At 31.6% G+C, this 27667-nt stretch overlaps 4 protein-coding genes across 4 annotated transcripts; 3 read left to right on the top strand and 1 right to left on the bottom strand.

Moving 5' to 3' along the window:
- The first annotated feature begins 1947 nt into the window (after positions 1 to 1947).
- Positions 1948 to 4044, top strand: LOC130804431 (antiviral protein MAP-like). The gene is made up of 2 exons (XM_057668859.1): positions 1948 to 2057; positions 3083 to 4044. Exon 2 carries the CDS (start codon positions 3098 to 3100, stop codon positions 3953 to 3955), a length of 858 nt encoding a protein of 285 aa, XP_057524842.1. The 5' UTR covers positions 1948 to 2057; positions 3083 to 3097; the 3' UTR covers positions 3956 to 4044.
- A 2237-nt stretch (positions 4045 to 6281) lies between these two features.
- On the top strand, positions 6282 to 8364 carry LOC130804437 (antiviral protein MAP-like). Its single transcript, XM_057668868.1, has 2 exons — positions 6282 to 6391; positions 7403 to 8364. The coding sequence occupies exon 2, from the start codon at positions 7418 to 7420 to the stop codon at positions 8273 to 8275; it is 858 nt and encodes a 285-aa protein (XP_057524851.1). The 5' UTR covers positions 6282 to 6391; positions 7403 to 7417; the 3' UTR covers positions 8276 to 8364.
- Positions 8365 to 10601: 2237 nt separating this feature from the next.
- Positions 10602 to 12706, top strand: LOC130804442 (antiviral protein MAP-like). The gene is made up of 2 exons (XM_057668874.1): positions 10602 to 10711; positions 11745 to 12706. Exon 2 carries the CDS (start codon positions 11760 to 11762, stop codon positions 12615 to 12617), a length of 858 nt encoding a protein of 285 aa, XP_057524857.1. The 5' UTR covers positions 10602 to 10711; positions 11745 to 11759; the 3' UTR covers positions 12618 to 12706.
- A 6341-nt stretch (positions 12707 to 19047) lies between these two features.
- Positions 19048 to 21562, bottom strand: LOC130804212 (staphylococcal-like nuclease CAN2). Its single transcript, XM_057668578.1, has 9 exons — positions 21295 to 21562; positions 21090 to 21145; positions 20672 to 20786; positions 20462 to 20572; positions 20184 to 20371; positions 20059 to 20115; positions 19814 to 19973; positions 19670 to 19738; positions 19048 to 19578 (listed from the first exon to the last, which is right to left on the bottom strand). Exons 1-9 carry the CDS (start codon positions 21442 to 21444, stop codon positions 19480 to 19482), a joined length of 1005 nt encoding a protein of 334 aa, XP_057524561.1. The 5' UTR covers positions 21445 to 21562; the 3' UTR covers positions 19048 to 19479.
- Positions 21563 to 27667: the final 6105 nt, after the last annotated feature.

A 27667-nucleotide genomic window follows, 5' to 3' on the forward strand; every position in this document is an offset into this window, starting at 1 on the left:
TTCAATTTCTTCCTCGTCCTCACTGAGCACAAGATGTTCAACTTCATCTGCAGTCTCATACTCTGATTCTTCGGATTTATTTATTACTAACAAGGGTAAGTTTATATTGATCTGAAATTGGAATAATAAAATGTTGTATGTATCTAAATTTGACAGCCCCTCATACAACTCATTCAAAGCTTCTCTCCCAACCCAAATTATAACAATCAAACTGGTGATCCAATTTCTTACTCCCTCCTATTCACTATGATCCTTTGGGTTGGGCACAGAGCTGTCTTGGAAAATAATCGTCCTGTGCAAAATTTTTAGTTTACGTCTTATTTATAGTAAATATATTTATTTATTTATTAACTTATTCATATACTAAGTATGAAAGGGCCTTAATTTATTTATTAACTTATTCATATACTAAGTATGAAAGGGCCTTATACAGTCGATCACCTCGCACACCCTCAAATACCCCTCAGAAATGAAAGAGACCATATAAAATGGTACTCCCATGTTGTATTTTGACATAATATACCCTTTTAATTCATAAGGACAATTTGGTAAAAAACTATGGCTTAAGATAAAAAGGGGACAATTTAGGTAAACTAACTAAATAAGAAAAGAGAACAACTATAGTGAATGGTTGGACACAAGAATTAAGAAATAAAGGAGACCATATAAAATGGTACCCCCACGTGGTATATTGACATAATATATCTTTTTTGTATATATAGTAAGTAAATAAAATCATACAAAAATCACATATAAGTGTGAAGAATGTTTTTAATTTACAACATAGTATTTTTTTTGTTTATATAATGACTAAAAAAAATTCCTTCTCATCCTTCTTATTTGATCAGTAAGTTTGAAGAAAATTCCTCCATAATCTCTAAGTGAAAACCTCTACAAAGGATATGATTCTTACCTGATTTCAAAGAATCTTAGGGAATAATATCCTTTATAATTAAATTATTCTATGAAGAATTCCATTCTCGCTGCATTGAATGTAGTTTTAAGAAGATTGTCTTTCACAGATATTAATTACATTTAATCAAATTATTATATTAGTTTACTTTGAAAGTCAACTATCACTCATTACACGCCGCAATTAATTAGCCGAAATAACATCTAATGAATCAATGAATCAAATCTTGAAGTCAGTTTGTTTTCATCGGACCAGAACTCGTTGATGATAAAATCGGATTTTGATCATATAAAATAATTATGTGTAATCCATCAATTTGGTGTGGCAATGTAATATATATGACAATAAATTAAACCAGCTAAAATAAATCATTTTTTATTTTATTTTTATTTCTTTGATTTTTTATTTGTATCTTATTTTTTTTCTCTTATTTTTACTTTCTTTTGATTTTTGGTATTGATCATAGTGTATGTTGCACAGGCTTTGCAAGTAGTTGCATGTTTTTGAGCCGAGGGATTTTTTGACTGGACTCTTTTTTATGGGTATGAGTTGCCGTCGTTCTTTCCTCCTTAAACCTTGATCATAGTTTTTCTATGAGCATAATACACTGGGTACGATGATGATAATAATGAAAATATAATCATTTTGTTTTCATAACAAATTGTTTCAATAGTACGTTTAATTTGATTTTAAATTAAGAGGGGAATGGGAGTAAGACGTATACGAAAGAACAAGAGCATGGCACAATGATAAATTAAAACCAGATTTTAAAGCTAGCTAATTACACCCTTCAGTTAGTTGACAAAAATAAAAGGGCAATCAAGAAGTGGTGCATATTTGATGTATCTCACATCGGATTATTTAGATATTTATGTAAGTATTTGAACATTAGCCGCTATATTTAAAATAAACTTGAACAATAAATAATGTCAATAACTATAATATAGCAAGTATTTCAAAACTAAAAAAGTATATCAGATATTTTCAAGTCGAGTCATACTTGATTTCAATTTATCCGATTAATTTTCTAACTTTAGAATTACAACCACACATAACAAGCAAGAATAGTCGGCATTGTGTGCTTATTTAAAGGACTCTTATCTTCTTTCTTTGTATCTTTCTAACTCAACTCTTTGGCATTACTGTAAGTTCCTCTAGCTCTATTATTATAGTTTCCTTCTCATTCTTGTTTCCTCGTATATTTTTGAGCAATTTAGTCTCTCAATTTTTCTCTATATAAATTTGTTATAATTCCTTCCTATATGTTAGAGGTGTGTAATATATCTAAGGGCATAGCAAAGTATTTCGAGGCTAAATTTATTTTTTATAAATTTCTAAATTTGGAGTCTTTTATAATTCAAAAGAGAGATTTTCTTAAACTAAAATAAAAACTCAACGTAATTTCTAACTATATTAATATTAATTTTATAAAATTAACTTAAATTAAGTGGTTAAAAATTAAAATTTCATATCTCTAATGTTAAGAAGGTAGAGAAAAAAAATGATGGGTTGAAAGAAAATAAAAAAAAAGGTAAACGTTTAAAGGATTGAAAAGTTAAGAAATAAATGTTGAATGATGTAACAAAAGATGTTTGGAGTTAAAAGAATTGCTTTGAAAAATAGATAAAAAAAGAGAGAAAAAAATATTATTAATAAGAATTGATTTTATGACCATTGAGATAATAAGAAAAATTCTCACCCACTACTCAACCATATTAACATGTTATTTCTATATGAGGCCTTTTAAATTTAGGGGTTCTGTACAGTTAAACTCCCCGCATCCCTTAAAACCCCCATAAATACATATTGGGTCTCAATCTTAATTAACTCATGTCAATCATCATTTAATACATTAAATACTATTTTAACCACATAAAATTGCCTTTATATATATATATATATATATATATATATATATATATATATATATATATATATATATATATATATATAATATTTTTGTATTTTTGAAAAGAAGAAAACGAGTTCCTTGAATCCATAGATCTGAATATATATCGAGACAGAATTCGAATCTGTCAATTTTATATATGTTCGAATCCGATTGGTCTAAAAAATAAGACCCAGATCCTCCAAAATGAATCTGAGTCGAGTCCAAGATCCATTGTCATCTCTACAAGAAACTCACTTTTGAATGAATTAAAAATGCAGGTGAAGAGAAACAAGATGAAGGTATTAGGAGGAGGAACATGGGTTTGGTGGTGCATGATAATGCTTATTATCATGATCACTACCATTGTTAACCAATCAGAAGCACAACAATATCGTACGGTGGGATTCGAATTACATAAAGAGAATTCACCAAATGGGTACGCAAATTTCTTGAGAAGGTTGCGCAGTGCAGTCTCAGCTCCCACAAGAACATGTGGTTTAAACATTACACAAAGTAATCCACCAATAGACAGAGAATATGTCTACATAAGGCTACAATTTAGCGACACACAATGGGTAGTACTAGGAATGGCTGCCAAAGATATGTATATTTGGGGTTATACTGACAATAGGCCAGGCTTCGCACCAGGCCAACCGCCACCTGAGCCAAACTTCCTAATGGATTCTCCGCCAGAAGCACGACAACGTCTTTTCCCAGGTTCTACCAAAAGAATAACAAATTACGAAGGACATTACATCAGTCTTCAACAAGCAGCAAACAGGAATCGTTTTGATGTTCCATTGGGACTGGCAAGCCTAGAAGGCGCACTTAGAAGCGTGTATGGAAAATCAACTTCAGAGTTGAATAAAGGCCGGAAAGAAGAAGCAAGATTTTTTCTTACGACCATCCAAATGGTTGCAGAAGCAGCACGTTTTAGGTACATGGAGAGAGGGATATCAGCACCACCAGATGATTTTAGACAAAATATGATAGCTTTCCAAAATAGTTGGGATACAATCTCTACTCTTATACATAATGCAGAAGGGGCTACTCCTAAGTGTGGGGCTTTTCCTCAGCCTCTTCGTATTGGTTTCCTTACGTATGGAAATGTCAATGAGATAAGGAATGAGATTGGAATTCTCAAGTACTAAATTTTACGCTATAATAGATGATGCAACTAGACATCAAATGTATACATTAATGATCGTCGTTTATGTATAATAAATCTTGTATTCATGTATGTATGTGTATCGTTGTTGATATAAAGATTAATATATGGTTACAATAATAATAATAATAATAATAATAATAATAATAATAATAAATAAAGTTTAATAACTGAAATTTGCAAGAGCCTATCATAGGAAATAAAATCTAATAAAAGAGGGAATAAGCTTTGTGGATTATGAGCTCAAAATGATTTTGGAATTCATGCATCCCAAACCCATTTTAATGAATCAGATACAACTTCAATTGATTGAAACTCATTACCTATTTTTAGTGAGTCTGACACTCCAACTTTTCACTTTCTTCAATTTCTTCCTCGTCCTCACTGAGCACAAGATGTTCAACTTCATCTGCAGTCTCATACTCTGATTCTTCGGATTTATTTATTACTAACAAGGGTAAGTTTATATTGATCTGAAATTGGAATAATAAAATGTTGTATGTATCTAAATTTGACAGCCCCTCATACAACTCATTCAAAGCTTCTCTCCCAACCCAAATTATAACAATCAAACTGGTGATCCAATTTCTTACTCCCTCCTATTCACTATGATCCTTTGGGTTGGGCACAGAGCTGTCTTGGAAAATAATCGTCCTGTGCAAAATTTTTAGTTTACGTCTTATTTATAGTAAATATATTTATTTATTTATTAACTTATTCATATACTAAGTATGAAAGGGCCTTAATTTATTTATTAACTTATTCATATACTAAGTATGAAAGGGCCTTATACAGTCGATCACCTCGCACACCCTCAAATACCCCTCAGAAATGAAAGAGACCATATAAAATGGTACTCCCATGTTGTATTTTGACATAATATACCCTTTTAATTCATAAGGACAATTTGGTAAAAAACTATGGCTTAAGATAAAAAGGGGACAATTTAGGTAAACTAACTAAATAAGAAAAGAGAACAACTATAGTGAATGGTTGGACACAAGAATTAAGAAATAAAGGAGACCATATAAAATGGTACCCCCACGTGGTATATTGACATAATATATCTTTTTTGTATATATAGTAAGTAAATAAAATCATACAAAAATCACATATAAGTGTGAAGAATGTTTTTAATTTACAACATAGTATTTTTTTTGTTTATATAATGACTAAAAAAAATTCCTTCTCATCCTTCTTATTTGATCAGTAAGTTTGAAGAAAATTCCTCCATAATCTCTAAGTGAAAACCTCTACAAAGGATATGATTCTTACCTGATTTCAAAGAATCTTAGGGAATAATATCCTTTATAATTAAATTATTCTATGAAGAATTCCATTCTCGCTGCATTGAATGTAGTTTTAAGAAGATTGTCTTTCACAGATATTAATTACATTTAATCAAATTATTATATTAGTTTACTTTGAAAGTCAACTATCACTCATTACACGCCGCAATTAATTAGCCGAAATAACATCTAATGAATCAATGAATCAAATCTTGAAGTCAGTTTGTTTTCATCGGACCAGAACTCGTTGATGATAAAATCGGATTTTGATCATATAAAATAATTATGTGTAATCCATCAATTTGGTGTGGCAATGTAATATATATGACAATAAATTAAACCAGCTAAAATAAATCATTTTTTATTTTATTTTTATTTCTTTGATTTTTTATTTGTATCTTATTTTTTTTCTCTTATTTTTACTTTCTTTTGATTTTTGGTATTGATCATAGTGTATGTTGCACAGGCTTTGCAAGTAGTTGCATGTTTTTGAGCCGAGGGATTTTTTGACTGGACTCTTTTTTATGGGTATGAGTTGCCGTCGTTCTTTCCTCCTTAAACCTTGATCATAGTTTTTCTATGAGCATAATACACTGGGTACGATGATGATAATAATGAAAATATAATCATTTTGTTTTCATAACAAATTGTTTCAATAGTACGTTTAATTTGATTTTAAATTAAGAGGGGAATGGGAGTAAGACGTATACGAAAGAACAAGAGCATGGCACAATGATAAATTAAAACCAGATTTTAAAGCTAGCTAATTACACCCTTCAGTTAGTTGACAAAAATAAAAGGGCAATCAAGAAGTGGTGCATATTTGATGTATCTCACATCGGATTATTTAGATATTTATGTAAGTATTTGAACATTAGCCGCTATATTTAAAATAAACTTGAACAATAAATAATGTCAATAACTATAATATAGCAAGTATTTCAAAACTAAAAAAGTATATCAGATATTTTCAAGTCGAGTCATACTTGATTTCAATTTATCCGATTAATTTTCTAACTTTAGAATTACAACCACACATAACAAGCAAGAATAGTCGGCATTGTGTGCTTATTTAAAGGACTCTTATCTTCTTTCTTTGTATCTTTCTAACTCAACTCTTTGGCATTACTGTAAGTTCCTCTAGCTCTATTATTATAGTTTCCTTCTCATTCTTGTTTCCTCGTATATTTTTGAGCAATTTAGTCTCTCAATTTTTCTCTATATAAATTTGTTATAATTCCTTCCTATATGTTAGAGGTGTGTAATATATCTAAGGGCATAGCAAAGTATTTCGAGGCTAAATTTATTTTTTATAAATTTCTAAATTTGGAGTCTTTTATAATTCAAAAGAGAGATTTTCTTAAACTAAAATAAAAACTCAACGTAATTTCTAACTATATTAATATTAATTTTATAAAATTAACTTAAATTAAGTGGTTAAAAATTAAAATTTCATATCTCTAATGTTAAGAAGGTAGAGAAAAAAAATGATGGGTTGAAAGAAAATAAAAAAAAAGGTAAACGTTTAAAGGATTGAAAAGTTAAGAAATAAATGTTGAATGATGTAACAAAAGATGTTTGGAGTTAAAAGAATTGCTTTGAAAAATAGATAAAAAAAGAGAGAAAAAAATATTATTAATAAGAATTGATTTTATGACCATTGAGATAATAAGAAAAATTCTCACCCACTACTCAACCATATTAACATGTTATTTCTATATGAGGCCTTTTAAATTTAGGGGTTCTGTACAGTTAAACTCCCCGCATCCCTTAAAACCCCCATAAATACATATTGGGTCTCAATCTTAATTAACTCATGTCAATCATCATTTAATACATTAAATACTATTTTAACCACATAAAATTGCCTTTATATATATATATATATATATATATATATATATATATATATATATATATATATAATATTTTTGTATTTTTGAAAAGAAGAAAACGAGTTCCTTGAATCCATAGATCTGAATATATATCGAGACAGAATTCGAATCTGTCAATTTTATATATGTTCGAATCCGATTGGTCTAAAAAATAAGACCCAGATCCTCCAAAATGAATCTGAGTCGAGTCCAAGATCCATTGTCATCTCTACAAGAAACTCACTTTTGAATGAATTAAAAATGCAGGTGAAGAGAAACAAGATGAAGGTATTAGGAGGAGGAACATGGGTTTGGTGGTGCATGATAATGCTTATTATCATGATCACTACCATTGTTAACCAATCAGAAGCACAACAATATCGTACGGTGGGATTCGAATTACATAAAGAGAATTCACCAAATGGGTACGCAAATTTCTTGAGAAGGTTGCGCAGTGCAGTCTCAGCTCCCACAAGAACATGTGGTTTAAACATTACACAAAGTAATCCACCAATAGACAGAGAATATGTCTACATAAGGCTACAATTTAGCGACACACAATGGGTAGTACTAGGAATGGCTGCCAAAGATATGTATATTTGGGGTTATACTGACAATAGGCCAGGCTTCGCACCAGGCCAACCGCCACCTGAGCCAAACTTCCTAATGGATTCTCCGCCAGAAGCACGACAACGTCTTTTCCCAGGTTCTACCAAAAGAATAACAAATTACGAAGGACATTACATCAGTCTTCAACAAGCAGCAAACAGGAATCGTTTTGATGTTCCATTGGGACTGGCAAGCCTAGAAGGCGCACTTAGAAGCGTGTATGGAAAATCAACTTCAGAGTTGAATAAAGGCCGGAAAGAAGAAGCAAGATTTTTTCTTACGACCATCCAAATGGTTGCAGAAGCAGCACGTTTTAGGTACATGGAGAGAGGGATATCAGCACCACCAGATGATTTTAGACAAAATATGATAGCTTTCCAAAATAGTTGGGATACAATCTCTACTCTTATACATAATGCAGAAGGGGCTACTCCTAAGTGTGGGGCTTTTCCTCAGCCTCTTCGTATTGGTTTCCTTACGTATGGAAATGTCAATGAGATAAGGAATGAGATTGGAATTCTCAAGTACTAAATTTTACGCTATAATAGATGATGCAACTAGACATCAAATGTATACATTAATGATCGTCGTTTATGTATAATAAATCTTGTATTCATGTATGTATGTGTATCGTTGTTGATATAAAGATTAATATATGGTTACAATAATAATAATAATAATAATAATAATAATAATAATAATAAATAAAGTTTAATAACTGAAATTTGCAAGAGCCTATCATAGGAAATAAAATCTAATAAAAGAGGGAATAAGCTTTGTGGATTATGAGCTCAAAATGATTTTGGAATTCATGCATCCCAAACCCATTTTAATGAATCAGATACAACTTCAATTGATTGAAACTCATTACCTATTTTTAGTGAGTCTGACACTCCAACTTTTCACTTTCTTCAATTTCTTCCTCGTCCTCACTGAGCACAAGATGTTCAACTTCATCTGCAGTCTCATACTCTGATTCTTCGGATTTATTTATTACTAACAAGGGTAAGTTTATATTGATCTGAAATTGGAATAATAAAATGTTGTATGTATCTAAATTTGACAGCCCCTCATACAACTCATTCAAAGCTTCTCTCCCAACCCAAATTATAACAATCAAACTGGTGATCCAATTTCTTACTCCCTCCTATTCACTATGATCCTTTGGGTTGGGCACAGAGCTGTCTTGGAAAATAATCGTCCTGTGCAAAATTTTTAGTTTACGTCTTATTTATAGTAAATATATTTATTTATTTATTAACTTATTCATATACTAAGTATGAAAGGGCCTTAATTTATTTATTAACTTATTCATATACTAAGTATGAAAGGGCCTTATACAGTCGATCACCTCGCACACCCTCAAATACCCCTCAGAAATGAAAGAGACCATATAAAATGGTACTCCCATGTTGTATTTTGACATAATATACCCTTTTAATTCATAAGGACAATTTGGTAAAAAACTATGGCTTAAGATAAAAAGGGGACAATTTAGGTAAACTAACTAAATAAGAAAAGAGAACAACTATAGTGAATGGTTGGACACAAGAATTAAGAAATAAAGGAGACCATATAAAATGGTACCCCCACGTGGTATATTGACATAATATATCTTTTTTGTATATATAGTAAGTAAATAAAATCATACAAAAATCACATATAAGTGTGAAGAATGTTTTTAATTTACAACATAGTATTTTTTTTGTTTATATAATGACTAAAAAAAATTCCTTCTCATCCTTCTTATTTGATCAGTAAGTTTGAAGAAAATTCCTCCATAATCTCTAAGTGAAAACCTCTACAAAGGATATGATTCTTACCTGATTTCAAAGAATCTTAGGGAATAATATCCTTTATAATTAAATTATTCTATGAAGAATTCCATTCTCGCTGCATTGAATGTAGTTTTAAGAAGATTGTCTTTCACAGATATTAATTACATTTAATCAAATTATTATATTAGTTTACTTTGAAAGTCAACTATCACTCATTACACGCCGCAATTAATTAGCCGAAATAACATCTAATGAATCAATGAATCAAATCTTGAAGTCAGTTTGTTTTCATCGGACCAGAACTCGTTGATGATAAAATCGGATTTTGATCATATAAAATAATTATGTGTAATCCATCAATTTGGTGTGGCAATGTAATATATATGACAATAAATTAAACCAGCTAAAATAAATCATTTTTTATTTTATTTTTATTTCTTTGATTTTTTATTTGTATCTTATTTTTTTTCTCTTATTTTTACTTTCTTTTGATTTTTGGTATTGATCATAGTGTATGTTGCACAGGCTTTGCAAGTAGTTGCATGTTTTTGAGCCGAGGGATTTTTTGACTGGACTCTTTTTTATGGGTATGAGTTGCCGTCGTTCTTTCCTCCTTAAACCTTGATCATAGTTTTTCTATGAGCATAATACACTGGGTACGATGATGATAATAATGAAAATATAATCATTTTGTTTTCATAACAAATTGTTTCAATAGTACGTTTAATTTGATTTTAAATTAAGAGGGGAATGGGAGTAAGACGTATACGAAAGAACAAGAGCATGGCACAATGATAAATTAAAACCAGATTTTAAAGCTAGCTAATTACACCCTTCAGTTAGTTGACAAAAATAAAAGGGCAATCAAGAAGTGGTGCATATTTGATGTATCTCACATCGGATTATTTAGATATTTATGTAAGTATTTGAACATTAGCCGCTATATTTAAAATAAACTTGAACAATAAATAATGTCAATAACTATAATATAGCAAGTATTTCAAAACTAAAAAAGTATATCAGATATTTTCAAGTCGAGTCATACTTGATTTCAATTTATCCGATTAATTTTCTAACTTTAGAATTACAACCACACATAACAAGCAAGAATAGTCGGCATTGTGTGCTTATTTAAAGGACTCTTATCTTCTTTCTTTGTATCTTTCTAACTCAACTCTTTGGCATTACTGTAAGTTCCTCTAGCTCTATTATTATAGTTTCCTTCTCATTCTTGTTTCCTCGTATATTTTTGAGCAATTTAGTCTCTCAATTTTTCTCTATATAAATTTGTTATAATTCCTTCCTATATGTTAGAGGTGTGTAATATATCTAAGGGCATAGCAAAGTATTTCGAGGCTAAATTTATTTTTTATAAATTTCTAAATTTGGAGTCTTTTATAATTCAAAAGAGAGATTTTCTTAAACTAAAATAAAAACTCAACGTAATTTCTAACTATATTAATATTAATTTTATAAAATTAACTTAAATTAAGTGGTTAAAAATTAAAATTTCATATCTCTAATGTTAAGAAGGTAGAGAAAAAAAATGATGGGTTGAAAGAAAATAAAAAAAAAGGTAAACGTTTAAAGGATTGAAAAGTTAAGAAATAAATGTTGAATGATGTAACAAAAGATGTTTGGAGTTAAAAGAATTGCTTTGAAAAATAGATAAAAAAAGAGAGAAAAAAATATTATTAATAAGAATTGATTTTATGACCATTGAGATAATAAGAAAAATTCTCACCCACTACTCAACCATATTAACATGTTATTTCTATATGAGGCCTTTTAAATTTAGGGGTTCTGTACAGTTAAACTCCCCGCATCCCTTAAAACCCCCATAAATACATATTGGGTCTCAATCTTAATTAACTCATGTCAATCATCATTTAATACATTAAATACTATTTTAACCACATAAAATTGCCTTTATATATATATATATATATATATATATATATATATATATATATATATATATATATATATATATATATATATATATAATATTTTTGTATTTTTGAAAAGAAGAAAACGAGTTCCTTGAATCCATAGATCTGAATATATATCGAGACAGAATTCGAATCTGTCAATTTTATATATGTTCGAATCCGATTGGTCTAAAAAATAAGACCCAGATCCTCCAAAATGAATCTGAGTCGAGTCCAAGATCCATTGTCATCTCTACAAGAAACTCACTTTTGAATGAATTAAAAATGCAGGTGAAGAGAAACAAGATGAAGGTATTAGGAGGAGGAACATGGGTTTGGTGGTGCATGATAATGCTTATTATCATGATCACTACCATTGTTAACCAATCAGAAGCACAACAATATCGTACGGTGGGATTCGAATTACATAAAGAGAATTCACCAAATGGGTACGCAAATTTCTTGAGAAGGTTGCGCAGTGCAGTCTCAGCTCCCACAAGAACATGTGGTTTAAACATTACACAAAGTAATCCACCAATAGACAGAGAATATGTCTACATAAGGCTACAATTTAGCGACACACAATGGGTAGTACTAGGAATGGCTGCCAAAGATATGTATATTTGGGGTTATACTGACAATAGGCCAGGCTTCGCACCAGGCCAACCGCCACCTGAGCCAAACTTCCTAATGGATTCTCCGCCAGAAGCACGACAACGTCTTTTCCCAGGTTCTACCAAAAGAATAACAAATTACGAAGGACATTACATCAGTCTTCAACAAGCAGCAAACAGGAATCGTTTTGATGTTCCATTGGGACTGGCAAGCCTAGAAGGCGCACTTAGAAGCGTGTATGGAAAATCAACTTCAGAGTTGAATAAAGGCCGGAAAGAAGAAGCAAGATTTTTTCTTACGACCATCCAAATGGTTGCAGAAGCAGCACGTTTTAGGTACATGGAGAGAGGGATATCAGCACCACCAGATGATTTTAGACAAAATATGATAGCTTTCCAAAATAGTTGGGATACAATCTCTACTCTTATACATAATGCAGAAGGGGCTACTCCTAAGTGTGGGGCTTTTCCTCAGCCTCTTCGTATTGGTTTCCTTACGTATGGAAATGTCAATGAGATAAGGAATGAGATTGGAATTCTCAAGTACTAAATTTTACGCTATAATAGATGATGCAACTAGACATCAAATGTATACATTAATGATCGTCGTTTATGTATAATAAATCTTGTATTCATGTATGTATGTGTATCGTTGTTGATATAAAGATTAATATATGGTTACAATAATAATAATAATAATAATAATAATAATAATAATAAATAAAGTTTAATAACTGAAATTTGCAAGAGCCTATCATAGGAAATAAAATCTAATAAAAGAGGGAATAAGCTTTGTGGATTATGAGCTCAAAATGATTTTGGAATTCATGCATCCCAAACCCATTTTAATGAATCAGATACAACTTCAATTGATTGAAACTCATTACCTATTTTTAGTGAGTCTGACACTCCAACTTTTCACTTTCTTCAATTTCTTCCTCGTCCTCACTGAGCACAAGATGTTCAACTTCATCTGCAGTCTCATACTCTGATTCTTCGGATTTATTTATTACTAACAAGGGTAAGTTTATATTGATCTGAAATTGGAATAATAAAATGTTGTATGTATCTAAATTTGACAGCCCCTCATACAACTCATTCAAAGCTTCTCTCCCAACCCAAATTATAACAATCAAACTGGTGATCCAATTTCTTACTCCCTCCTATTCACTATGATCCTTTGGGTTGGGCACAGAGCTGTCTTGGAAAATAATCGTCCTGTGCAAAATTTTTAGTTTACGTCTTATTTATAGTAAATATATTTATTTATTTATTAACTTATTCATATACTAAGTATGAAAGGGTCCTATGCAATCGATCACCTCGCACACCCTCAAATACCCCTCTGGTTGGGCACAAGAATTAAGACAAGGAGGAGACCATATAAAATGGTATTCCCAAGTGGTATTTTGACATAATATATCCTTTAATTCATAAGGACAATTTGGTAAAAAATCTATGGCTTAAAATAAAAAGGAGACCATTGAAGTAAACTAATAAAAAAATACATACATATATATATATATATATATATATATATATATATATATATATATATATATATATATATATATATATATATATATATATATTTGCCCGGAACTTTTAAATATGCCATTGCATCAACTCTCCCTTCTAAGTATATTTGCCCGTAAATATCAAGTATTTCAAAATCTCTGTTTGAAATTCTTGCCATTATTCTGATTAGATATTAATTTCATGAGAATTAGTAAAATAAGAAACATTTGAGCATAAGTTATATTATAATTTTTGGAAACTAATATCACATCTGAATGCAAGCCTCAAGGGTCTAAGGGTTCTTATCTGTACTAAAAGGTTACGAGTTCAAACCCAAAATAAAATTAATAAAATTTAAATTAAAAGGCTGCAAATTTAAAATTTTTTTTTATTAGATTAACAAGTATTTTGTGTTCTTGATGAAATTTAAGAAAGGAAATGTAATTTCATAAAGAAATAATATTATGGTAAAAGACATTAATGAGTTTGGAATTTAAGCCTTATTATAAATTGTTCTTCCCATTAGCGTTTGCTTGTACCTTCACCTTCATCCCTACTTCTCTTATTAGGGGGAGATTTTCAAATTTCCATAGGTGGTTCTGGTGGTATGTTGAGATTGTGAATTTCAATAGGGTGCGGTTGATTGTTACGTTGAGGATGACTTACAGCCCCTTGCAGGATTTGTGCTACATGGTAGGTTATTGTATTCAATTATAAAATAAATGTTTGATAAAGTTAAATTGTTTAGTATGGTATTAATACCATTAAATTTATAATCCATTATGAAGAGAAAATATATTTCTACCTTTTTATTTTTGAAGCAAATTGGTGTTGATAACATATTAAAATAGAAAGCAATAAACAATATATATTTGAGTAAATTAACTATTTTACTGTTTATGCACTACAATCCATCACCGTTTAGGGATTCTATTCTTTAATTATGTTCATATGCCTATTATTTTACTGTTCATTCATATATCTGTTCATAATTTTATAATATATTATATTATAACAATAAGGACGACTTGTAATAGAACTATAGTAGTATAATGATAAAATGCTTTCCCTTTCAATCTTAGTAATAAAAATTTAATTTTCATCATCTACACAAAAAATAAATTCATTTTTCGAACTCTTCTATTAGAGATTCCATAGCTTACATTTGATAAAGAAAAAGACTATTTCCCTGTTTAGTTTAACTATTTTTACTGATTGAAATTATTTTTTTACTGATTATAACTAATTTTTACAGATTATTGTTAATTATTACTAATTGTAAATAATTTTTAGTTATAAACTATAAGAGTTTTCTAAAGTGTAACTGATTTTAACTTATTAAAATTAATTATTACTAATGATTTTTTTTAAGATGAACTAAATAGAGCGTAAGAGTAGCCCAAACCGACTTCGAACTCACTGGGTTAGGTAATCCGAGTTTACACATCCTATTCCTATTGAACATCTGCTGAATTATCTTTCATCTTCAAAATAACCTCTCACGAACAGAAAAACTTTCCTCCATGAAAACCAGATAACAAACAATAACAATTCATCCCAAAAAAAACCAATTAATCCCATATAAAATCTTCCATAATCAAATTCTCTATCTCCTTTTATATTAAATTCCTTAATTTGTCCCTCTTTTACAGATGGGGAAATCTTTGCCTTCAACAGCAGTATTGAAGAATATTGCTAGAATATTTTCATCAGAAAGAATTACCCTACTAAAACAAGTAAAACCCAAATCTAACAACAAAGTTTCTGTCTCAATTTCACAGTCAGATAACAACCCACAAAAATTACCCTAGTTGACTCAGTACAACTCGGTCTAAAAATGGAATGCAACTCAGTGGTTCAGAACCGAGTCCCCTTACGAGAAGTTGTATCGAGTTGTGTGAAACGGTGGTTTCGGGATACACTTAAGGAGGCTAAAGCCTGTGATCCAGCTATGCAGATTTTGGTGGGTCAGATGTATAATAGTGGTTATGGTGTTAGAAAGAATACTCAAAAAGCAAGTATTTTTGGGTATAAGTTTGAATTTGTTGCAATTCAGTTTTATGTGAAATCATTATTACAATGTGCTATGTTTTTTTTGGTTAAGTTGATTGGTTTGGCTTTATTTAATTGATTTATACCCATGTTGTTGATCCGCATTTTCCTTTATGGGGTGTGAGTTAACTATTTTCTTCCTTCCGCATAGCTAATCATAGTTTTTTATGAGTACATTGGGTATGATGATAATGATGACCCATGTTGTTGATTAATTAATTGAATTGTTGAATAATGTGGCCTTGTGGGTGTATACCATGAAGTTTGTTTTCTTTTTTTTTTCCATGTAAAGTAGGAGTTGGATGAGTTGGAGGAAGATGTATATAATATATGGTTGTGTGCGTTACAGTAAAAATTAGATTTTAAGGTAGAAAAACATGTGCAATGGTTTGTGCGCAAAATTCTTGAAGTGATTAGTAGTTTAGGACTTGAAAGGATTAGCTTTTCTTAGAGGTGTGTTGGCTTGGCTCCCAGGCTAGATTTGTCAATGTGCTCTTTGGTTGCTATTCGAATTTGTAATTCGTTTGTGTTTAATCGGTGAATTAGGTAACACTGGTTTGGTTGAAATGAAGCAATATGGGAGTATCAATATTGAATAGGGTTGTGTTTTTTGTTGGTCAATGAATTTGGTAGTGGCGAATTTAGGATACTAGTATAGGATTGAAGGAAGTTTTGTCCTGTGTTATATGTTAAACAAATTTAATACTTTATAGTATTTATTAACCAAATGCATGGGTCATGGCCTAGACAGCCCCAGCAATTTGGGAAGCACATATGGGATTGGAGACTCAAGTAGCCTTTTTGGCAAAAAGAGAAGAAATTTAGCTTTAAGTTATTCCAAAATGTTCTGGACACATCAGCTTGCACTTGTGTAGAGCCCTTTCTACTGTTTTAGTGATAGGCTAGTTTAGTTTAAGTATACTTTGATATTGTGCAATCGGAAGGGAGAATGGTGATACAACTTTAACCACACTTTCTGTATACACATTGCAAAAGTTGTTTCTTCTGCACTCTGTCCAAGCTTCTGTTTTCTCCACTTCCTCTTTTCAGTTGAGGAGGAGGTCATGGAATATTACTGTTCTCATTGTATTGTGGTGGAAAATTTTCAACTATAAGGTACTTAGATTAGGATTTAAATTTTGGTATTATTTCCTTACCAAGCAAGCTTTTCACAAAGCTCCATTGTGCTAGATCCATTTGGGAAATTTGAGATACATTCTTGAGTTTAGAAAGCGCAATCAGTGTAGGGTCAATAATCAATGAGGTGTTAAGCTATTTGCTATTTGTTTGTTGTGAACAAAAAATTGTGCTCTTATGTGCGATACACACCTTTTGCAGCTTTGCCTTGAATCCTTTCCTTGGTTAGGAAAACATGTTTGTATTGGAATGTCCAATGTTTGATCTCGATGATGCTAATTGATAAGTTGCTGATGCAACGGAGATGTGTAATGAACTGTGTCAGCCATTTTTGTGGGTATGTAAGGAAATGGCAGAAAGTAAGAGCTGATTTATTACTGGAAGTAAATAGAAGATTGTGACAAGCATTCGAGAGGCTGTTTCTACTCCGAAACAGTAGTAAAATTCAATACATTATCTACTGATGATTTTTCTCCTATACCTATCTGTATCTGTTGGCTCGATTCAGCCTTTTTTTTGCAAAATGCACATCTGATATAAATGAAATTCTACCAACAGTTCTGTACTTCTGTTACACTTATATGCCCTTATAGAACATATTTGCTGACACTCTTATTAGAGCCTGGTGACATATGATATATTCCTGCACATTATTTTCTGCACTTTTTCTGCTATCCATCTCAGCATGTGCACCGTTTTTTTGCCCAATTTGTACATGTTTCTCTGTATCTCTATAACTATTGGGTTATGTTTTGTAAGCATCACAAACGAAATGATAATGCAAGGTTAAATTAGTAGAAATAAAACTTGGTCTCTTGTTCGAATATTCATACTATCTACAAATTTTGTTTTTTGTAATTATTTTTTAGAACTATTAGTTTTTCAGAATACTTGTCTTTCGAGATTCTCACGCATCCCTTGTTAGTATTTTCACGGCGTTTCAACTTTTCAAGTCCAAAATATAGGATTTTCCTGTTTAATTCTAAAAACAAAACCGTTGAATTTTAACTTGTTTTTATGTAATTATATAGCTATTGTATTGGTCATTCCAGTATAGTTTTTTTGTTAGTGTATCACCCTTGATGTTGAGGGCCATTACGTTATGTTACATATTAATTCATATATTTTTTAGCACCACTTAATTGTATGCTTGAGTTTTTCGGTAATGACATCCGGTAACGTTACCAATTACTCTCCTTGTGTATTGATTCAGGGGTGTACTTGGATTATTAGGGCCACAAAGGGAAGGTCTTCTGCATGAAAATGAGAAATAAGCAGCCAGATTTGTCTTGTTACCCCAACTTGCATTTATGAATGCCGTTTATCATTGTAGATACGAGGAGCTAAATGCAACACAATGAGGAGGATACTTGTGAGTTGGTTCTGTTTAGCATTTTACCTCTCTAAAAGATTTTATTTTTGTACAATATGTTATTCCTTGTTATTATGTTTATTTAACCAATAAGGTGATTTTTCTCAAAGTAGATGCTTCTTTGTGAGACATTTAATGTTTGGTGACATTTGGTTGTGTAAGATATTTGATGACGGATAAACTCTTTCAAGTTGATAGAACATCCGACAAAGAGTTGGTTATTTTTTCTAATAGAAGTGTAAACTTTTAAGATTGATTATTAATAATTCCTCCATCCAATAATTCATATCTTAAGAAAAACATTAATTGTACTTTTTTGTCGCAATGATAATTATTTAGACTCGGGTATTTTTGTCAAATCATTTTTTTAGATTTCTATCTCTCTTTTGTTCTTATCCACGCGTTTTTACAGTGCAGAACATTTATATAAGATGGTATAATTTTAATAGAAGTTGAAACTAACATAGTATCGGTATTCGGGGGCATAATAAGTACAATTAGTAAGTTCATAAATATAAAAAAAGTTTAAGTAGTAAGTTGTAAAGAATAGGTTATCCAATAAGCAATATTGGTTCTCCAACATTATCAAAACTAACCCTCCTACTTTGGTGTCTAATTAAAAAAGGTAGTAGATTTTTTATCCCCCGACACTTGTATCCAAGGTGTGAATCCGAACTCCATTGTTGGCAATATATTTATTCTTGTGTGCATCCGACTTCATTTAGTGGCATCAGTGTAGTACAATGTTTTTGTTTTTGTATACTCATCAATATCCAAGAGATTGCTTAAAATGTTTGAAAAAATCTTACAACCAACATACGGAGGGACAGAAGAGCAGTTGTTTGATCAATGATATGATTCATATGACCTCAAGAAAGTATTTATCTATATTTGAGGGCTTAGTATATGCTCCATAGTGAAGCTATTTTTAATTTTATGTATAGATCATCCATATTCGTGAAGGCATCCCATTATCTTCCCCTTCCTGAAGTAATTTCTGTGCTGTAAATATGATTTATGAATTATGATATTGAAGCCACCGCTCCAATTGAATTCATGGTTAGAAAGGGACTTAGGTCGAATTCTTAAGGCATGGATTTTGAGCCAGTAATAGTATCTTTTAAGAAGATTCTTGCTCATGTTGTAATTGCAATTATATAAAATTTGTTACATATAATATTCTTGATCAGTTACACAACGAAAATTGTACATTTTTCGGTTGAATGCTTACCTCTGTGTTGATGCTTTCATTAAAGATACTGGTAAATTACTGAAGAATTTTGACAAGAATGGACAATATACATGAAAATATAATACTTCCAGCTGCTGTTATTCATCTTGCTTGACATTTTTTTTTTCTCCATTCCCATGGTTCTTCTGGATTTTTTGAAGCCCATAGCCCAACCTGCTTAGCCCGTGCTTCTTTTTCCCACTGTTATTAGATATTGATGATCATTAATTACATCTATAGTAGAAGAGTTTGGATATATGTGCAGTAGTAGGCTAAAGAATTATTCACTCACATTCGCTAGTTCTGTGCGTTTGTCGTAGGCTTTGTAGTGCCATGCACATCCTTTCTTGAGCATCATTTCCTGGAAAAAATTTAGTATCAAAGAAAAACGCGATAAGATTTAATGGTAGATTTATTATGCGAGAGACTGAAATACCTGTACAAATGTGCCATTGCTGTACACATCTCCTACATATCGGTTATAACGATCCTCACCATAGATGAGAACGCGTAAGCTCTTTCCTTCTACAAGTTTAGCTAGTTCCTCTTTTGCCTGCTTCCCGTATGGCATTGAACTCTCGGGTGCATCTATTCCCCTGAATTACATTAATAGACGGTCAAATTTGGCGGGTATTTCTCAAGTTGTTTCGTGAAGCTCATTCTATAGTAAATTATAAGTACCTTAATCTAACTCGATACTTTTTAGCCAGAACCTCCTCATTCCGAATGGGAATAACCCTGTGACAATTAGATGAAATTATTTGTGCTCTTTTGCTTCAATACCGAGATCCAGAAGAGAAAAAAACCTGTAATTCTGATCAATTATTTTCTTATGGAGTGCATCCGCCTTAGCGTAGTTTTTCTCTGCTCGTGCCTTTGATCTTTGAATTGCCGCAATCTGCACTTCTCTAGGAATGGAAGACGACTCTCTAGGATCTGTAGTGCTTACATACACAGTTATTGAATCCCCATCTGATACCGCCTTTGCATTCACCTGTCTCCACGCCATTTTTTTCCTTTTTAAACTTTGTTTTCGGGTTAAATCTCATCTAAAATTTTCGGAACTAGAGACAGAGAGCCTTACAGGTAAGGTGTGAAGCTCATACTTCACCCAGTCAGGTAGCTTGGGGGGAACTCCGGTGGAGAGCTCAACTAAAGTATGCGGAAGTGGAAGGTTGTAGAAAGCAAGTAAACCCTGTTCAGAAATTACCACCCTAGTTAGAATCAGGTTCTAGTATTTTGCCTTGTTTTCTTGAAACTTGCGTTTTAAAGTGTTTATTGTGTGAGGAGATACCTCAACATCTGCCTTATGGTGCCGTTTTAAGGTTGCAATTATGAGCCTTGCCGCTTCCTCTGCAGTTTTTGGCGGGGGCTTGGCTTCTTTCCATGCCTGTAGAAGCTTGTTATACCTGTAAGGTAAAATGTCTTTAAGTTATTAAGATTGGGTGAAGTTTCTTCTATCTAGGAGATTTTTTATATATGTTTCATGGACATGACGGGATTGTTGGATACAAGTGCAGATCTTAGGATTTAACTCGGTATTCCATGATTTTGGCATAAAATGAAGTGTCGGAGCATCACACATATGTCTGAATATCGAGGATTAGACACGGGTATGAGAGGTATAAAGGGTTCATGTAATAGAACAGTTCTAATAAGAAGTGTTTTTGTGGGTATATTTTTAGTGTCTCTTAGATTAGAGCGGTACTTACCAGTTAGACTGAGCTTTCTTGGAAGATACAACATGTTTACCAAGCCCTTCAGGTACCTGAAAATATCAAAACATCAGCATCCAACCAACTGTTCTTCTAAATCTGCTTTTATTTTTCATCCAAAATTTCCTGATCTCTGTTCCCAGTTTCTGAATGATTGAGATATTTGTTGTAAGTAAAGGAATAAGAAAAGAAAAGAGCTTACTTGGGATGTAACCTCAAAGTGAAGAAGATCACGAGCAAAAGCCGATACTCCAGCGTTCTGTGCGGAAACACCATGTGGCCCAAGCGACTGTGACTCCGCGGTGGTATGCTCACAGCAATGCTTATGCAAAGACCGCAGGACGTTTCCCATTCTTTAGATGATAGTGGATTTAGAGTTTAATGAAGAAAAAAGAAAGTCTAAGTAATACAATTGGAAAAGGATGATTTATAAGTAAAGGTAGGAATCTGAGGGATGATATAGTCATATACATATGATTGGGTTTGCTTGTTTAGATTTTTAATTTTGTGTTATCTTTATAAATAAATAAATAAATACTCTTATTAGATTTAAACACTTGGTCAACTGAGGAATTTATACATCATGGGGGTAACGTTGTACGTCTATTTTAAAGTTCATAAATTTTTATATGAAATGATCTCAACTCTCACAGATTCTTACCGTAAAACACGTTTTAAAGTTTGATAAATTGAAGCAAGTTTGCAATAATTTTTGAATTTCTCGTTTATTCAACTCATTCTGTATTATTTAGGATAAAAGCTCTTATATTATAATCCAAATGCCAAAATAAGTGGAACAAATGAATTTTTTTTATATTATGATTTTTTTAAAATATATCCTTTAGAATATTTGCAATTTTTTTTATGAAGTTGTAAATTAATTATAATATTTTTTATGCGGTAATGAAAATCAAATCCGTATCTCGTCCGAAGAATATAATTTTTTGCGGATACTAAAATAGGACCTGACTGTCAATACAACTTACTATCTAATTTACCTCATGTCGACTCTAATAACATGAGGGACATGCCAACTAAAGCATGTCAACCATACCCAATGTGATTACTGATAGTGAGGTTTTAGGTTTTTGATGTTTAATTACGTACACACTACACATCTATTTCCTTTGTTTTATTAAAATATCTGATTTTATATCATCATACTCAGTGTATTTCGCTCATAGAAAACTATGGCCAGGGTCTGAAGAGCAAAGGACGACAGCAACTCATATCCATAAAAGAAAGTGCGGCCAAAGAGTCCCCGATTCAAGAAAGAATAAGATAAGATTCTGTAATTGATGGGACCGAGTGCAACTGAAGCTAACTCCACAAGTCTGCATCTTATCACACATAAGCGTGATCTTTAGTCATAAGATAAATATAAATAAAATATACATTATAAATAGCTTCCTATAAATGATTGACCGACCTCCCTTTATTATGGCAAGTATTTGGGTTTTGCACATTGCCCCCTCAAATGTCAAACCTTCTTTATGTGAATCAAACTCCAAGTAATTAGTATGCGATGAGCTAAATATTTTATTCCTGTATGTGTACCTAATCAAGTATACATCTATTTTTGGTGTTATATATTAGACAACTTAATATTAATAGATAAATGATTCGGATTACGATTTAGACAGGCTTGAGTCTAAATGTTTCCGTGCTTAAAATTCAAAATGTGACATTTACTTCTTTGTCCCCTCTAAATTGCAACAACCCATGGCACAGAATTAAGAAAATTTGTAAAGGCATATGAATTGCTCGAGCCTAATTAGCATGTCTATCAATGTAGTACTTGACTTTTTCGATTAGCTTAAAAGTAAATAACAACAATCAACACATTTCGCTTGTAAAAAAAAAGTCAACTGAAAACTAACATTTAACAACCATTTGACAAACGCTGGCAAATAATTTTCTATTTAGGAAAAAAAAAACTCTATTTACTACTCCTTTTATTTTCTAATGTTCTTTCCGTTTGGAATAACTTTTTATTATGCATATTAAGAGATATTAAGACTTAAAGTTTACTTTGAAAATCGTACAAAAAAATAAACAAGAAAAACAAAAATAAACGGAAGGAGTACTTTGCTATAAATTTTTTTTGATGTTGCTATATTCTTTTAGTATTAACGTCACAAAAGAAATCTTCAACCTCTAAACCATTTTATCTTTTTTATTTTCAATTTGTTACGAAAAACAAGTGTAGAACCACAAATTATAAATTACAAAGATGAACCGACTATCATTCCATCATATACCTAAATTAAAAAAAAGCATTTAAATAGTTGAATAATTTATATCATCATCATACTCAGTGTATTCCGCTCATAGAAAATTATGGTCAGGGTCTGGGGAGGGAAGAAAGACGGCAGCTCATACACATAGAGGATAGTGCGGTCAAAGAGTCTCTCGGCTCGAGAATAATTTAAATAGTTGAATAATTTATAACATAGTAGTATTACTCCATAAATGGTCGGAAATATGAAACAAGAAGTGAATGAATGCAAACAGTTGAGAGGTTAGAGAGGGGGAAAACGTACCATAAATAGTAATTAATAAAAGTATTTATAGGGTAATAAATGACCTTGATTGACTTATTAAGGGATATTTTGGTAATTTCATCCTTTGAAGTGGGTTTTTTAGAGGCTTTGACCGGCTTTTAAGACTTTTGGGCTCTTTGACTTGGCCCATCAAATTGAGGCTAATTGACCCAATAACAGGAGTGTTGGGTTCAATCTTGATGATTGGGGAGGTTTTTGAGGATGAAGTGTATCCATGGCTATTGAGATTTTTTCAAATTGTGAATTTGTGATATTTCGGTAAGAGGCAAAAAGATAATGATTTTGAGTGCAGGATGAAAATGGATGAGGTTAATGATGCTCAAACACAGTGAACTCTTGAAAGTTGAGAAAATTTGAAAAAATAAGACATTTTAATGAATTTATTCAAAAATAAGCTTCGTTTAAAATTTATTTTCAAAATAAGCGTCTTTGGTTCCAAAGCTAGGCTTGGTGTATACTCGCACTTACTAACAACGAATTAAAACAAATGGTCAAAAATTTAGTTAAGGGTGAAGTTTCTGTTACTAACAGCGACTTAAGGGTTGACTGGTCAAACCTTAATGTCGGTATTATTAACAGCGACTTTAGGCGTGTCTAAATACATCAGTCTTCTTCCTCCTTCCTCATTTTGCATTACTTCGTTTCCTAGCCCTAATTCACGAAAATCTCCCTCTCCTTTCCACCATTAAAATCAACTTCAATCCTCCAATTAATCTCATCAAATTTCAAGTTCCTACTACTAATTAGTTTTGTCATCTTCCTACATTCACTTCAGGTAATAATTTTTTTGTTTTTTTTTTTTTATCTTTTTTCGAAAAGTAAGGTTTATATTTCTTCATGAACTTTCAACTAAATGTAGGTTCATAAACTTGCAAATTACTACTCCTTGGTAATCTACAGCTTATTAAGGTACCTTTTTATTAGAAATTTTTTAGTTATTTTTGTTTTTTAAAAAGTATCTCATTTATAGTGGTCATTTACACTTAAACTCTACAAATATGTCAAATGTAGTTGTTTTGCCATGATCTTCATAATGAGGTTGTTTGTTCATGAATTTAATGTAGAACATGTTTGAATTTAATGTAGAGAATATTGAATGGAAACCCTAAATTTAAAAATTTTATGTATATTTATGCAGTCAACAATCAATGTGCCTTGTTTTTAATTGTTGTTATGAATATTGTGAACTCTAGTTGTGAGGGTTGTTGAATAATATACTTGCTTTCTTATGAACTTGATGGTGATGTTGATTTTGTATGTATTCTTGTAGAAATGGCTTCATTTCGTGTGACTGTTGTATGTTTTTGGAATGGTTCAATTTGATCAAGTAGTAGCAATATTAAGTATGTTGGGGGAAGACATAAACTGTTTGCATGCAACTCAAACATGGATTTGAATGAATTTAAACATCTTATATGCTCTAAGATTGGCATTGACACTACAAGAAGTACTGTTAATGTAAGTTTTAAATACAACAAGAGTGGAGAATTGTTAGCTCTTCCGGTTGAGGATGAGGAGGCTATAGATGCAATGTGGGAGTATTTAAAGTCTACCTTTATTCCTTCTTTAGAGTTATATGTAGAAGAGGTACCCATAGGGAATCAAGATGCCAATGTTGTAGAAACAAATGCATTCCTGAATGTAACTTCTTCTGCTCCTTCTCCTACGCCCTTCCCTACCCAAGAAACCCAAAATCCCATTATGTCATCTTCCTCTTTTCCTTCTAATGAACCCAATCAACTTCATCTCAAATGATGACACTTTTAACTTGGAAGATACAAATGAACCTTGGGATGATGTTAATAGTGAGAGTAATGAATTCGTTGAAGCTCCTTCTGAGGACGATGTGGGTGTTGATGAGGAGGCTCTAGCTATAGGCAACATTCCAACAATCGTTGCTCCTACACCTTATGCACTAGTTCCCCCTCTAGACGAACACGTTGTGGACAACTTTTGGAGGTCATGGGCATGTAATATTGTTCCATGTTGATTATTATCCATAGAACTTACATGTTATAAATTTCATTAACTCCAGATTGAATGCAGGCACAGGGCATTGCAGCTGTCATCAGCTCCAGCCAGGAGGAGCCTGTATGGGAGATTGCCCAAGGCATACTCCTAGGGACATAGTTTCAGCACTTCATTTCAGAAGTCGTTGTGCCTGACACCACTATGGATGAGCAGGGGTCATCTCCTCATCAGTTCATCTTGAGGAGGTAGACTTAACATGCCCCGACTATGGTGTCGGGTCCTCACAGGGTGCTGGATCAGTATCAATCACCTCCCCTACCCGAGCGTCCTGCGACGACCTCTTACTATCGTAGAAGGCGTAAAAGACCGTCACAGTTAGAGAGGGTACAGGAGGAGGATTAGCATTAGTATACGATTTTTATATATTAAACATTAGTAACGTTTTGTATATATTGAATATTTGTAACATCACTGTTGTGTATATTTTGTAATATATATGTAGATGTGTATATATTTTTATCGTATTATCACATGTTTATTATGAATGAAATGATGTTAATTACTCAGAGTTTTCGGTGATGAATCATTCCGCCAAGAATTAAGTATGAATTTAATCAAAATCAAGCAGACACTCATACTCAAATAGGGAAAATGCTCTCGAAAATTCAACATAATTTTATTCATGTTCAACGAATCCATATCAAATTACATAGTTCATTCGTTAAGTTAAACCACCGCCGCTAACTAAAATTGCTTCTTAAACTTTCTCATAATCCTTTCAGTCTCTTCTTTCCTATGTGCCATATAATCTATTGTCTCTTGAGATTAAATACCTTATCTTTAAGCTCTTGTTTTTCTTTTTCAAGCCATTTGGTACCCTCCAGAGTAATCCATCTAAAGTATGTGCAACCGAATCCTTTATCCAAGTATAATGGACAAGCAACAAAATCACGGCCAGGATCGATGTCGCTCCAATCTGTATTAATCTCAACTTCATAACCACAATCACAAAGCTCTTCAATAGAATGCTCCTATGACATCTACGGAACACATATGATATAGTAAAATAAGTAAACATTCAAAAATAATATTAACATTTATAGAACATAATAACAACGGCTATTTTCAACTTCATAACGGTTATTTTTCAATTTTACAACGGCTAGTTTAAATCATACAAAAAAGTCAATAAAAGTTAAACCAGGTCAAGGGTAAAGTCGCTGTTAGTAATAGCGACATTAAGGTTTGATCAGTCAACCCTTAAGTCGCTGTTAGTAACAACGACTTTACCCTTGACTAAATTTTTGACCATTTGTTTTAATTCGCTGTTAGCAAGTGCGAGAATACATCAAGCCTATCTTTGGAGCCAAGGACGCTTATTTTGGGAATAAAGTTTGAACAAAGCTTGTATTTTGAATAAATTCATTAAAACGTTTTATTTTTTTTCAAATTTTCGAAAGTTGAGGTGGTCCATGCTCCTTAACTATTTTGCCCTTTTTTTTGTTACTAAGATTAAAGAGTTAAGTATAATAAATTAAATTAGATTAGTTATCGTGAATAATAAAATTTTTTGTTAATTTTCCTATAATAAAACCAACTATTGATTAACAATGAATAATATCAACATTTCCTAGAATAATACTAACTTTAGTTTATTAACTAATTTTACCAAATTTTTTTGTCATATAATCTCTTATAGTTTTATTTTTAACATGTTAGATATATTTTAGGGAAACACCTTTCAAAGTTGATATTATTCATGATCAATCAAAAGTTAATATTATTGTAGGGAAATAAGCAAAATGTTGTATTATTTCTGGTAATTTTTCCATTATATTAATAGAATATTAAAAAGTGATAGGTCATGTAAAAAATCAAAGTGAAATAGGTTGGACGAATTAAAATGATAAAAGGAACATATTTATATATATCAGCACAATTATAGCTCTATTTGTGATTTTGGTACTACTTACCAATGTGCCTTAATTTGTTAAACATCCCCTCATTCTAATTAAATATCCCATTTGATTTTGTATACTT

This window comes from Amaranthus tricolor, chromosome 17, assembly GCF_026212465.1.
Source record: "Amaranthus tricolor cultivar Red isolate AtriRed21 chromosome 17, ASM2621246v1, whole genome shotgun sequence".
In the NCBI taxonomy this organism is placed as follows: Eukaryota; Viridiplantae; Streptophyta; class Magnoliopsida; order Caryophyllales; family Amaranthaceae; genus Amaranthus; species Amaranthus tricolor.